The sequence below is a fragment of the Buteo buteo genome, chromosome 16, assembly GCF_964188355.1.
Source record: "Buteo buteo chromosome 16, bButBut1.hap1.1, whole genome shotgun sequence".
NCBI classification, from domain to species: domain Eukaryota; kingdom Metazoa; phylum Chordata; class Aves; order Accipitriformes; family Accipitridae; genus Buteo; species Buteo buteo.
The window spans coordinates 29350859-29363896 of NC_134186.1; the positions used below are offsets into that span (position 1 = coordinate 29350859).

Genomic DNA, 13038 nt, shown 5'->3' on the forward strand with positions numbered 1-13038 from the left:
GGAGGGGGGGGTCTCCCGGTCACCGGGGTCCTGGGTGAGGTCCCACTCGTGGGGGGGGCAGTTTGGGAGTTTTCTCCCCCCCCCCGTAGCGCCCCTCCCGCTGCGGGCCGGGCCGTGCCCGGTGCCCGTTCCCGTCCGGGCGGGGCGGCGGCGGCGGCGGCGCTTCCTGGTGCGGCGGGGGCGGGGGGGGGTGTTACGGGGCGGGGGGGGGGCATGGCGCTGGTCACCGTCCGGCGGGCGGCGGGTTCCGCCGGGGGAGCGGTGGTGAGTGCGGGAAGGGAACGGGAACGGGGTCGGGAAAACGGGAACGCGGAGCCGGGGCGGGGGGGGGGCGGACACGGAGGAGGCGGTTCGGGCCGGCCCGGGGGGGGGGAAGGCTGCTTCTCCGGGCGCTGCCGGTGCGGGCTTCTCCCGGCCGCCGTCCGGTGGGGGGGTTACTGGGAGCCCAGTTGCCCCCCCCAGGACGCGTTGGGGGGGGGTCCTCTGGTCCCGGCTGGGGGTTACCCCGGGGGAGGGGGGGGGTGTTTGTCCTCAGTTGCTCCCACAGTCCCCGGTGCTCCCAGTACTGTCGCTGTCCCAGTGGCTCCCGGTGCCCCTGCCCGCCCCCCTCCCAGTTAGCGCTGGGCCTTATCTGGGCGCACAGCCCAGGGCACCCCTGCCAGCATTTCCCCCCCTGGGCAGCACCCAGCCGGAGGGGGGGGGGGGCACAGGGACAGGACACCCCCCCCCCCCAGCATCCCAGCACCGATCTCTCGGGATCTACTTCCCCAGTGGGACCCCCAAAGGGGCCCTGCCAGTGTCCCATGCTTCTGGGGGGGGGGGCAATTTTGGCAGGGTGTCCCTGGCCCACGGTGCCCAGGCGGGACGTGCCGGGGGTGCTTGCTGGGCACCCCAAGTATGGTCCGTACCCCTGGGGTCACGCTCCCCCGGGGGCACTGACCCCCCCCCCCCCCTTGCCCCCCCGGTGCTTTGCAGGAGGAAGATGCACCCAGGCGCAGGCAGCTGCAGCGGCGGTGAGAAGGGGCTCTGAAACCGCCGGATGGGCGACACAGGGTGCTGGGGTGGGGGGGGGGGACAGCTACCCCCTGGGAGATCCTCCCCCCCCCCAGCTCTCCCCCACCTCAGGGGAGCGCTCTGGGGGTACCCCGGCTACAAAAGCTGGGTCCTGCTGCGGGCTGGGCCCCGCGGCCCACTCGGGACCCTCCTGTCCCCCCCCCCAGGCAGAGCTTCGTCATGGTCAAGGGGGCCGCTCTGCTGCTGCCCGCGGAGGAGGCGCTGGAGGCCGAGCCCCCCCCGGCTGCACCCCCAGGCCAGGCGCCGGGGCGGCAGGAGCAGCACCTGCGGCTCATGATGCAGCTTCTCCGGCCCCAGGATGCCATCCGGCTGGTAGGGCACGGCCCCCCCCGGGATGGTGACGGGGGGGGGGACGGTGATGGGATGGAGATGAGCTGGGGACGGCGAAAGAGAGGGGATGGGGTGGGATGGGGATGGGATGGGGACAGGATGGAATGGGATGGGATGAGGATGGGGACAGGGTGAGGATGGGGACAGAATGGGGATGGCATGGGATTGGGATGGGCCAGAATGGGAATAGGGACAGGAAGAGTATGGGAATGGGATGGGATGAGGATGGGGATATGATAGGATGTGGTGAAGAGAGGATGGGCATGGGAATGGGATATGGATGGGGACAGGATGGGATGAGGATGGGGACAGGATGGGGATGGGATGGGATTGGGGTATGGATGGGGACGGGATGGGAATGGAAATGGGATATGGATGGGAATGGGATATGGATGGGGACAGAATGGGACAGGATGGGATGAGGATGGGGACAGGATGGGGATGGGACAGGACGGGATGGGATGGGATTGGGATATGGATGGGAACAGGATGGGACGAGACGGGATGAGGATGGGGACAGGATGGGGATGGGATGGGAATGGGAATGGGATATGGATGGGGACAGGATGGGACAAGACGGGATGAGGATGGGGACAGGATGGGGATGGGATGGGAATGGGAATGGGATTGGGATGGGACAAAATGGGGAGGGGGCAGAATGGGGATGGGAACAGGAATGGGATGGGATGGGATGAGGATGGGGATATGATAGGATGTGATGAGGACAGGATGGGGATGGGAATGGGATATGGATGGGAACAGGGTGGGAATGGGACAGGATGGGATGGGATGAGGTTGGGATTGGGATGGGGTAGAATGGGGTTGGGGACAGGATGGGATAGGATGGGATGGGATGAGGATGGGATTGGGATGGGGCAGAATGGGGCTGGGGACAGGAAGGGTATGGGAATGGGATATGGACGGGGACAGGATGATGGGATGAGAATGGGGATGGGATGGGGATGGGGAGTGATAGGATGTGATGAGGACAGGATGGGGACGGGACAGGACAGAATGGCACAGGATGGCGCTGAGGATGGAATGGGATGGGGATGGGACACAGCCCAGCCTGCCCCCGCAGTGTGCTTGATGCTTCTCCCTGGGCGCTGGCGGCACTGGGGGGGGCAGATCCCACAGTGCTGCCTCCGGGGGTGCTGGGGGCACCCCTCATGCCCCTCCCCACCCCCAGGCGGTGCGGCTGGAGTCGGCACGGCCGCGGCGGGTTCGGTACCTGCTGGTGGTTCGGCCGGAGGAGGTGGGAGCCGAGGGGGAGACGGCGCTGCTGGGTGTGGACTTCGCCCACGAGGGGTGAGCGGGGCGGGGGGGGGGGCACGGGGGGGGCGGCTGCACCCCCTGACCTCTGCCCACCCCAGGGCCGCCCGCTGCACCCTGGGCATGGTGCTGCCCCTCTGGAGTGACACCCAGGTCTTCCTCGATGGCGATGGGTAAGGGGTAGGGGGGGCTTCTGGGAGGGGGTGGGGCTTATGAGGGTGGGGCTCATGGCATTAGGTGGGGCCTGGGGGGGCGGGGCTGGGGTGCCCACCCCAACCCCTGTGTCTCCCCGCGGTGCCCAGGGGGTTCAGCGTGACGTCAGGGGGGCAGACCCGCATCTTCAAGCCCATCTCTGTCCAGACCATGTGGTGAGCGAACCCCGGGTGTGTGCGTGGGCACGGGGGACGTGGGCACCACCACGGTTACGGGGGACGTGGGCACCACCGTGGTTATGGGCGATGTGGGCACCACCATGGGCACAGGACATGGGCACTGCCATGGACATGGAGGATGTAGGTGCCACCATGGGCACGGGGGACGTGGGCATCTTCATGGGCATGGGGGAAGCGGGTACCACTGTGGGCACAAGAGATGTGGGTCCCACCGTGGGCACGGGGGATGCGAGCACCGCTGTGGGCACGGGGGATGCGGGCACTATCGCGGGCAGGGTTGAAGCAGGCACCATCACGGGCACAGCCGGGACATATGGGCACCACCATGGGCACCTGGGCACAGTCACGGAAACGGGGGCTGTGGGAAGGGTTTGGCCACGGACCACCCAGCTGCACCCACGGGCTGTGCGCACCCGGGAGAGGGGAGGTAGCACCCACATTCTTGGGGGGCGTGGAGTGCCAAACCGGGGGGTACGCCGGCACTGCGGTGCCCTGGCCACGGCGGCGGGGAGGAGCCGCGGGCCCGTGCCGGCGCAGCGGGCGGTGCCGGGGCGGTGCGGCGGTGGCAGGTGGTGTGTGGCAGGGCCGTGCTGCAGGAGCTGCACCGCGCCTGCGAGGAGGCGTCCCGCGGCGGGCACATCCCCGGGGGTCCGGCGCTGGCCTGGGCCCGCGGCTACGCGGCGGCGCTGACCTCGGAGCAGAGCTGCCTCAACGAGTGGCTGGCCATGGCCGACCTCGAGTCCGTGCGCCCCGCCTCGCCCCCGCCCCTCCGGTATGCCCCGCCTCCTCCTGCCCCGCCCGACAGCCTGCTGGCCAATCAGCACTGCTGCTGGGCTGGCGGAGGGGGGAGCCTCAGGGTGGGGTGGGGAGGGTGGGGCTTGTGGTAAAGGGGTGGAGCGATTGGGTGGGGCTGTGAGGGTGGGGCTCTGCTGGGAAGGAGGGGCTTGTGTTGAGGGGTGGGGTCTGGGTTCAGGGTGTGGCTAATGGAGGGGGCGGGGATTGTCTGGATGAGGGGTGGAGCTTAAAGGATCAGGGTGGAGCTTCCCATCTAGGGAGGGACATGGGGAGGCAGGGCTTGCATTTAGGGAGGGGCTTGGGAGCAGAGGAGGTGGGTTTTGGGCAGGGCGGGGCCTGGGCGGGGCAGGTGGGCGCCGTTGACGCGGTGATGCCGGCGCCAGGCCGGCGGCACCGGAGCTGTCGGAGCAGGCGGTGCGGGCGCTGCTGCGGGACGTGATGGCCACCGCCGACCTGGAGAGCGTCACCTCCAAGGAGGTGGGTGCCACCGGGTGGGGGCTTCTGGCGGGGGCAGGCAGGGGCCATCCCTCACCCCATGGCGGTGCCCAGGTGCGGGAGGAGCTGGAGCGGCGCACGGGGCACAGCCTGGCCCAGCACAAGGACTTCATCGACAACGAGATGCTGCTGGTGCTGGCGCAGATGGACCGGCCCTCCCGCGTCTTCCCGCACCTCTACCTGGTGGGCAGCGGGGCGGGCGGGGCGGGCGGGGAGGGTGGGGCCGTCCACGCCCCTCACCGCTGCCCCCACGCAGGGCTCCGAGTGGAACGCGGCCAACCTGGAGGAGCTGCAGCAGAACCGGTGAGCGTGGAGTGGCACGGGGTCACCGGGGGTGGCATGGTGGGGTGGGCACAGGGTCATCGTGGAGTGGCACGGTGGTGCAGGTATGAGGCCATCATGAGGTGGCCCAGTGGGGTGGTCGTGGGGTCATCGTGGGACACGTGGCAGGGTGGGTGCAGCAGTGGGGTGGGCACGGGGCACTGTGGGGCACCCCATAGAGCACGGGCAGAGCCCCAACCCTGCGTGCCGGCTGTGCCCCCTGCCCGTGGCACCGCAGGGTCACCCACATCCTGAACGTGGCGCGGGAGATCGACAACTTCTTCCCGGCGCTGTTCACCTACATGAACGTGCGGGTGTACGACGAGGAGACGGCCCAGCTCCTGCCCCACTGGAACGACACCTTCCTCTTCCTCTCCCGCGTCCGGTCAGTGGGGCCAGGGCAGCCCCAGGGCACAGGGGAACTGGGGGGGACGGGACACGGGGGCCATTGGGGGGCAGGGGCTGGAGCCAGGGGCAGACTGGGGGGGGCGACGACATGGGTGGGGGTACCTGGGGAGGCTGAGGTGCTGGGGGGCACTGGGAGCCCTGGGGACACTGGGAGATGGGGAGCCCTGGCGCATGGGCTCCCTGGGGACATGGTGAGCCTTGGGGACACGGGGCCCTTGAGGACGCGGGGAGCCCTGGGGACACGGGGAGCCGCGGGGCGCGGGGTCCCCGGGGAGACGGGGGTGGCTGGGGACGGAGGGGGAGCGCCAAGAGCTGGGTGGCAGCAGGGGTGGGTGCCGCAGGGCCGACGGGGGCCGGGCGCTGGTGCACTGCCGCATGGGGCTGAGCCGCTCGGCGGCCACGGTGCTGGCCTACGCCATGAAGGAGTTCGGGTGGACCCTGGAGCGGGCGCTGCGGCACGTCCGGCACTGCCGCCCCGGCGTCCTGCCCAACCCCGGCTTCATGCGCCAGCTCGACTTCTACCAGGGCATCCTGCACGCCAGGTGGGTGGGGCGGGACACACCCTGTGGGTGGGGTGGGGTGGGGGCTGGTGTGACCACGCCCCTTCGGACAGCAGAGGGAGGGGCCTGTTGTGACCGGCCAAGGACCGGGCTCTGCGTTGACCGTGACCTCTTGGGCGGTGTGGGTGGGGCCTGTCACGGCCACGCCCCCTCTCGGGCCGGGTGGGTGGAGGTTCTTATGGCCACGCCCCGACGGGCAGGGGAGCCTTCGGTGCGGCCGCCCTTTGCCGCGCTGGAGGCGGAGCCTGTGGGAGCCCCGCCCCTCCTCGGCGGAGGGGCGTGGCTCCGCGCGTGGGGCGGGGCCAGCCGCTGACGGCAGGTGTACGGCAGCCGGCACAGCAGCCTCTGGGAACCCAAGGCGGCGGCGGAGCGGGCGGCCCAGCCCGAGGAGGGCCCAGAAGCCCCCCCGGGGGTCGAGGGTGGCCTCTCGCCGGTCTCCTCCCCACCACCCCCGGAGGAGGCGAGCAGCCCGGGGTTGCTGGGAACCTCCCGGCGCCCCCGTATCTCCCTCTGCGCCGTCATGCGGAGCATCAGCCTGCTGGACTCCCCCGAGCCCCCCGAGCTGCCGGGGGAGCCCCTCGCCGGGGAGGTGAGCGCAGGATGGGGGAGTACAGGGGGGGGGGGGGGGGGAACACCGCAGGTCTGGCTGACCCCCTCCCCTTGTGTCCCCGTCCCCCCTCCCGCAGGTGCTTGCGGCCGCGGAGGCACCGGCGGGGCCCCCCCCGGGGGTACGGCCCTCCTCCCGGCCCCGCCGTGTGGTGCGCCAGGCCAGCCTGGACGGTGGCCCCGCCCCCGCCTGTGACCACGCCCCCGAGGGCGGCCACGCCCCACCTGCCGCCAGTTGTGACCACGCCCCCACCCACCCCCCTGCCCCCTAAGCGGGGGCGGGGCATGGGGCAGAGCGCGCGCGCACACACACCCCCCCGCCACCATGGCACTGGGGGAAGGGGCGGAGCCTAGACCTACTGGAGGCGTGGCCAGGGAAGCGGCACGCCCCCTCCCCTCACACACAGACACTGCCTGCACTTGGGGGGGGGGGGGAGGGAGGCGGCCCTGCCTCATTCCCCCCCCTCTCCGCACAGGGCCCCGCTGCTACTCCTCACTGAGAATAAAGAGTGGAAATGGCTGCCCGTGGCGTGGGTCCTGCCCGCGGAGGGTGGCTTTGTGGGCGGTGGGGACGAGCGTGGGGCCTCCTGTGAGGCCCTCCTTGCCATTGGTAGGGGCCAGAGTGAACAAGTAGGCTTGTAGGACCTCTCCCAGGGTGCGGGAGGAGGCGGGGGTGGGGGTAACCTCCTGCCCCCGGGGAGTACCGGCACGCCGCAGCCCGCCCTGCCGCGGCGCACCGCCGGACACTGGGAACCGGCAGCTCGGGGAAGACGAAGTTCAGGCGCCATCTTGTGCGGCGGACGAGAGGGGAGTGCGCATGCGCGGTGGGGCTGGGAACTACAGCCCCCGGCATCCCTTGCGCGGCGGCGGGCTTTGCGCATGCGTGCGGGGCCCTCCTTCCTGGTTGCTATGGGAACCGGGCGCAGGCAGGCCTCAGCCCCAGCGGCCTAGGCCTCCCCCCGGGACCGGGACCGGGGCAGGCCCGAGGACCGGCAGCGAAGAAGTGAAGCCGGGCAGGGAGCCGGCAGCCCGCTGTAGCCGTAGCGGCGGGTCAGGCCGGGCGCTGGGGAGGCGGCAGGGAGACCCCCGCCATGGTGCACCCCGGGATCATACATAGCGGCCGCTTCACGGTGTCGGAGCCGCACGCCGAGGCGGGAGCGGGGCTCAGGCAGCAGAGGAGGCCGGGGCAGCTGCCTGGTGCTGATCAGCCTGACACCCGGGAGGGCAGAGCTGCCCTGGGCCGGGAGGCAGGCGTGTCGGCAAAGCCGCGGATCAAGGATCCTCCTGAGGCTGGAAGAGCCAACGCGGAGCCCCACATGGAGCTAGAAGGTTGCACATCACTTCAGACTGTGGGGGCCTGCGTTGAGGAAAGGTGTCCTGTCTGGAGACTGTTCTGAGCCTGTTGCTCTCCCATCTGCTCAGGCTGTTGCTCTGGGGCAGGGGGGGAGCCATCCCAGAGTCCTCCCCACCCCACAGCCCTGGGGCACCCACAAGGTTGGGACGCCACACCTAGAGACCTGCTGGACTATAGCCAGAGACCTCACTGGCTTGCTGCCCACCAGGAAAGATGCGACTTGAGCAACAGCCTTGCACTGCTGGGCTCTGCCAGCACCCCAACCTTTGATTTGCTCTGTCACATCTCACAGCCGCTGCTGTGGAAGGGGCAGTGCAGGGCGCTCGTGGCAGAGGAGCTGGGCATGGCAACAACCTGGGCCCCAGAGCTGGGGGAGCGAAGTGCTGCCAGTTTCTTCAGACACCACCACCCCCCTTCTTAGGGGGAGGGACATAGGATAGAAGGGAGATAAGGACAATGGGGTGGAGCAAGGGGCCACAGTGCTGTCGTGGGGTGTGCAGGGCACCCTGCCTGTGTTTTTGAAGATAAGACAGATCCTGTTTCTTCTTGAAGTCTTCCCTCACTTTGCTGTGGCTTGAGGTCTTCTTGATTACCAACCACATGCCTTTGGGTGCTCTTTGAGTGGGTTTTATTATCTCCCTCTCCCAATCCTCTGCCACTGCAAGGAGTCTGGAAACCTCCCTTGTTCTCCCCATCACGAACCTGCGTCCTGGGCTCCAGCATGCTGTGTCCCAGCAGATTTTGTGACAGTCGCTGCCAGACAGGCCAGGAAGGCATCATCAGTGCAGAGCAGCTCTGCAAGCCCCCACCTCTGGCACATGCCCGAGGACAGAAGGAGTTTGGCCATGGGTGCAGCGGGACCGTGGCATGAAACTGGACACGGGGGGGGGGGGGGGGTTATGGCAGAAAAAACAGGGTGAGGTCCAGAGACCCCCCTTGGAGGACCCCCCCCCCACCAGCTGCCTCCCTCCTCCTGGCCCTGGGACCCTGCTGGGTGCGATGCTGGGCTGGTTGGGTGCGGGATACTTATCTCTTGGGGGGGAGGTCCGCACCCACACCTAAATATCTCCGTTCTGTTCCCGGCAGATGAATCGTGTCCCCCAAGTGGAAGATGTTCAGGGGCCCGAAGCTCCTACAGCAGGACAAGATCCAGCAACACAATCTGGAGGGCTTGGTACCTGCAGTGTGAGTGGGCCCCGGGGCTGTGGGTGGCCCCCCAACCCCATCCCACCCTATCCCACCTGCCCCCCACCCCCGGACATGTCCTGGGTTACTGCCGAGTCCGGCTCTCCACTACTCGATTGCTGGCTTGGGAATATAACCGATTCATTTTATTGATTAAGTAACAGAGAGAGCTAATAAATTAAGTAATCAATAACCTAAATAATTAACAAACACATCGTATTATTAATTTATGATTAAATGATTCTGCACACAGCAAAGCTACTAATTATGGCTCTTAATCTTGTGAATCCCACAGGACTGTTGTTGAGTGACAGCTCTATCACTCTTCCCTTCTCACTGCCTGGGGGGGGAAGGTCCCGCCAGAGTCCCAATGGCCTGGGGGGGGCCGTGCCCTGCCACACCTGGCTCTGCAGGTCGCCAGCACTACAGTCCACAGTCTTCTGCACCCCTAACATCAGAACGTCGCCCCTGTGCTGACCTTTACCTGATTTTATACCTTATTCTCAATTTTTTCCATTTCTGGGCCCTTTTTGCTACCCTTCCGTCGTCTTTTCTCCAGCCAAACAGCCTGCTTCTAATTACTTTTTCTCCATGGGTCCCAGTTTTGTTTCATCCATATCCAAATTTGATGGTTTTGCTATTACTACCTAGGTAACCTCAGCTTTATATGGGATTCCTGGTGTGGTTACCTAGGAATGGGTGGCTTTGCTAGTGTCCACCCATCCCTTTTCTCCCGAGCTCCACGTTAGTGCCCACCAGGGCGGCACAGCCCAGGCGTGGGCGAGACCAACAAAATCATCCCTCTTCCCTTCTCCCCACAGATGTGGAGGAGAGGAGGAATCCCGCCTGCAACTTTGTGACGCTGCTGGAGGCCAGGGACAGGCAGGAACACTGTGGTCTGTGAGGTGAGCCCCCACAGCCCCCCCAGAGCCCCCCACAGGACTGCACCTCCCGTGGGGTGCTGCAGCATGTCATGCCGAGGGACTCTGCACGGGACAGGACAGTGCCTTGTGGGGCTCGTGGTCTGGGCCTGGGGGCCACAGGCACTAAGCCCACCGCCCCCTCGGCAGCCCTGCGGGTGGGCGGCAGTGCCCACCGGACACTCAAGGTGACGTGTGTCCGTGCGCTGCAGGTGGGGGACGGTGGAGGGCAAGTACTGGAAGCAGCACATCCAGGCTGTCACCCGGGAGTACCACAAGTGGAGGATGTACTCGTGCACGCAGGTAAGGACACACGTAGGCACGGGGGCACCCGACTCCCCTGCCGCCCCCCCCCCGACTCCCACCCAGACTGATCAATGATGGCATGCGCCAGCCAAGCCCCTGCCAGCCCAGAGACACCTTTGTCCCTGACTCTCCAGTCCCGTTGGCTGTCACCACCCCCTCTCCCTCCTTCGTGTTATCCCGGGGTATGGGCAGCCCTGGTCAGGGAGGGGGCAGATGGCACTGCCCTCTCTGTGCCAGCCTTGCGATCAGCCGGATGGGCAGCAACTCGCGTCATGGCTCCTCTTTGATTTTCTCCAGGTGCGGAAGATGAAGGACAAACCAGCAGCGTTGCCCTCTTGGGTACGAGCGCCATGTCTACACCTGTGCTCTCTGTCCGAAGGGCTCCCCTCTCCCAGCTTGGCCAGTCCCACTGGGAGTCCTAGCAGCGCTGGCTTCTAGATCTGGGCTCACCAGCATCTCTCACCCTTTCTGTGCCTGGCAAGGGGTGCCTGGTGCCCAGCAGGGTCTGGTGGCCAGTGGCAAGTTGGAGGGCAGCTGCCCCATGGAGCTCGACCCCCTGCACGACCTGGAAAGGCTGATCTCGGACCTGGCCAACACCATCTTCTACAGCTGCAACCCCTATGGGGGGCTCAACCCGTGCAGCCTGGGTGCATGGGGCCGTGCCACCCCCTCTGCCCACGGGGCACCGCGGCGATGCCCACGCTGCCCGACTGACTCCCTGCCACCCCACAGCTCACCAGGGCAATGCGGACGTGATCCATCCCACCCTTGGCCAGCTGCATCCCAACTTTGGTGAGGATTTCATGGATGCCCTGCACTCTCGCCCTGTGGTGAGTGGTGCTGGGGGCAGCCCGTGGCCCCTCTCCTCTCCCCTCAGCCTGCTGTGGGGCATCCCTTGTCCCTTCTTGTGTCCCCTCTCTGCCACACTTGCTGTGGGGTGCCAGCCTAAAAGAGGAGCCACCGGGGGCCAAGGAGGTGCTGCCGCTCACCCTCCCCCTGGAGCTGGAGCCCCCCGTGCCGCCAGGGGGGCAGCAGACCTTCCTGCCCCTCTTCCCCACCTCTCCGCTGTGGGTGAGCCCCCCTGCCTGCCCCCCCGGCCCTGCATCTCCCACCCCATCTCGCCCTCGTGTTCTCCATCATCATTGCCAAGACCCCGGCACCTTCACCGTGCCAGCCCCGGTGCCCCCCACCCAAGGGGGCCACCCACCAACAGTCACTGCAACTCATCGCCCCGACCCCACGTGCCACCCTCCCACCCGTGTCCCCTGCTGCTGCCATGCACGCTGCCCACCTGCCAGGTTGGTGTCCGTGGGGCATGGGGGGGGCACCCCCAGGGACGAGGACGTGCTGACAGCTGTGCCCCCAGGTCTGGCAGCACTGCCTGTCGTGCCTGCCAGGAACCGCCCCCCCGAGTGATTTCTCCTTCTGCCTGCTGGTGAAGGCAGGGCTCAGCACCCTGCCTGGGCACCATCCTGCCCACCCCATCTCTCCCATTCCAGGGCTGTGGCACCCCAGACCCCACGCCAGGTGTTCTGCTGATGAAGAAGAGCTCCCATCCCCACTCCGGCTTGTTCCCCAGGGGCACCGGTATGTGGGGGCAGGCACGGGCTGGGGCAGGGTGGGGAGATGGGCCGTGGTGGGCTCCCCATGGCACTCAAATCCTTCTTTCCCACCCCAGACACGGAGCCAGCGGCGTGCCCGGCCTTCAAGCCTCCCCAGCACCAAGGTACAGCCAGTGATGCCCGGACAGCGGTGGTCACCACTGATGGTCCCCTGTGGGTCTCCAGACCATCCACCGGCCCCCCCCCGCCCACCGCTAACCGTGCCCACCACATGCAAGTCAGCTCCAGAGCAAGGGGGATCTGTGAGGCAGAGGGCATTGTGTGGGGGCACCGTGGGGTGGCACAGACCCCTGGTGCTCCCAGGGCTGGCATTAAACACTGTGTGACTGGACAACCTGCCTGGCTCTCTCGGGGTAGGGGGGTACAGGCCCCTACCCTCTCCCAGTACCCTATGGAGGGGCTTCAACCCCCCCACCCCGGCTGCCCCCCAGACAGCACGCGGCAGCCCCCCTCCTTCACTCACACCAGCCTTTAATCCGCCCGGTGCCCCGGAGCTGTGGCACGGCTGCGGACAGGCCTGGGGGGGGGGGGGGTATGTGTGCAGCGGGCACGTCGTGTGTGTCCCCCCGATCCTCCCTCCGGCGTGGGGCGCAGCGGCTCAGAGCCCGTACTCGTGCCAGAGGCTGTGGGGGACAGTGGGGTGTCAGTGGGTGTCTTGTGCCCCCCCCCCGCCTGCTTCTCAATGGCAGGAAGGATACCCCCATACCGGCAGGGTGGGGGGCACCGAGATGGGGTGCCCGGTGTGTCCCCCCCCATCCCACACTCACCTGTAGATGACGTCAGGGTTGTCCCAGTGTTCCAGGAGGGCGTCACGGACGGGGCCCGGGGGGCTCAGCCCCAGCGCCTGCGCCCGCTCCCACCGCTGCAGGCGGGTGATACCTGCGGGGGGGGTCAGGGTCAGCGGGGATGGGGAGAGGGGTCCGGGGGGGGCAGCCAAGCCCTGGGGGGGGGTCCTTACCGGTGCAGGGTCCGTACTCCCAGGCGAGGTCGAAGCGCTTGAGCATCTCCAGGAGAGCTTGGTCCGGGGGGGACGGCGGGGGCTCCTCGGCGGGCGGGGGGGCACAGGGCCGGGCCCGGGGACGGTCCCTGCCCTTCACCCCGCCCGGGATTCGTCCCGGTCGTCTCCGCCGCCGCGGGAAGGAGTCGGTGATTCGCCGGGGCTGCTCCATGGCCCTGCGGGAGAGTGCGGCGGGGGCGGCGGCGGCGGCGGCGGGGGGTCCCGCTCCTGCCGGGAACCGAGTGTCGGCTCCTCCGTCCGTCCGCTCCGCCCCTGCCGCTCCCCGGGCGGAAGCGGCGGGGCCCGGCCGCTGTCACCCCATCCCGGGGGTCCCTGCCACCCCCCGGCACTGTCACCTTGTTCCCGGTGGTCCCCGCCACCCCCTGGCCGCTGTCACCCCG

The 13038-nt window shown here is 68.0% G+C and overlaps 3 protein-coding genes across 9 annotated transcripts; 2 read left to right on the plus strand and 1 right to left on the minus strand.

The window, feature by feature from the left end:
• Nucleotides 1-192: 192 nt before the first annotated feature.
• Nucleotides 193-6966, plus strand: SSH3 (slingshot protein phosphatase 3). Its single transcript, XM_075048342.1, has 14 exons — nucleotides 193-264; nucleotides 976-1013; nucleotides 1221-1386; nucleotides 2594-2712; nucleotides 2778-2849; nucleotides 2979-3044; nucleotides 3652-3840; nucleotides 4247-4340; nucleotides 4413-4541; nucleotides 4615-4661; nucleotides 4918-5064; nucleotides 5429-5629; nucleotides 5978-6236; nucleotides 6334-6966. The coding sequence occupies exons 1-14, from the start codon at nucleotides 214-216 to the stop codon at nucleotides 6523-6525; spliced, it is 1770 nt and encodes a 589-aa protein (XP_074904443.1). The 5' UTR covers nucleotides 193-213; the 3' UTR covers nucleotides 6526-6966.
• Nucleotides 6967-7168: 202 nt separating this feature from the next.
• LOC142040430 (carbohydrate-responsive element-binding protein-like) lies at nucleotides 7169-11890 on the plus strand. 7 transcript variants are annotated; one of them, XR_012653217.1, is made up of 6 exons: nucleotides 7169-7582; nucleotides 8694-8792; nucleotides 9614-9697; nucleotides 9925-10015; nucleotides 10316-10357; nucleotides 10501-10625. XR_012653217.1 is itself a non-coding variant. In XM_075048347.1 (5 exons), the coding sequence occupies exons 1-5, from the start codon at nucleotides 8719-8721 to the stop codon at nucleotides 10594-10596; spliced, it is 387 nt and encodes a 128-aa protein (XP_074904448.1). In that variant the 5' UTR covers nucleotides 7169-8718; the 3' UTR covers nucleotides 10597-10708. The 7 variants fall into 7 exon arrangements, 5 of the variants coding, with proteins under 5 accessions (XP_074904448.1, XP_074904447.1, XP_074904446.1 ...); XR_012653218.1 differs by lacking the exons at nucleotides 7169-7582; nucleotides 8694-8792 and adding exons at nucleotides 11518-11605; nucleotides 11697-11890 and having other exon boundaries at nucleotides 9460-9697; nucleotides 10501-10810; XM_075048347.1 differs by having other exon boundaries at nucleotides 7169-8792; nucleotides 10501-10708.
• A 196-nt stretch (nucleotides 11891-12086) lies between these two features.
• POLD4 (DNA polymerase delta 4, accessory subunit) lies at nucleotides 12087-12966 on the minus strand. Its single transcript, XM_075048348.1, has 3 exons — nucleotides 12599-12966; nucleotides 12408-12519; nucleotides 12087-12263 (listed from the first exon to the last, which is right to left on the minus strand). The coding sequence occupies exons 1-3, from the start codon at nucleotides 12807-12809 to the stop codon at nucleotides 12239-12241; spliced, it is 348 nt and encodes a 115-aa protein (XP_074904449.1). The 5' UTR covers nucleotides 12810-12966; the 3' UTR covers nucleotides 12087-12238.
• Nucleotides 12967-13038: the final 72 nt, after the last annotated feature.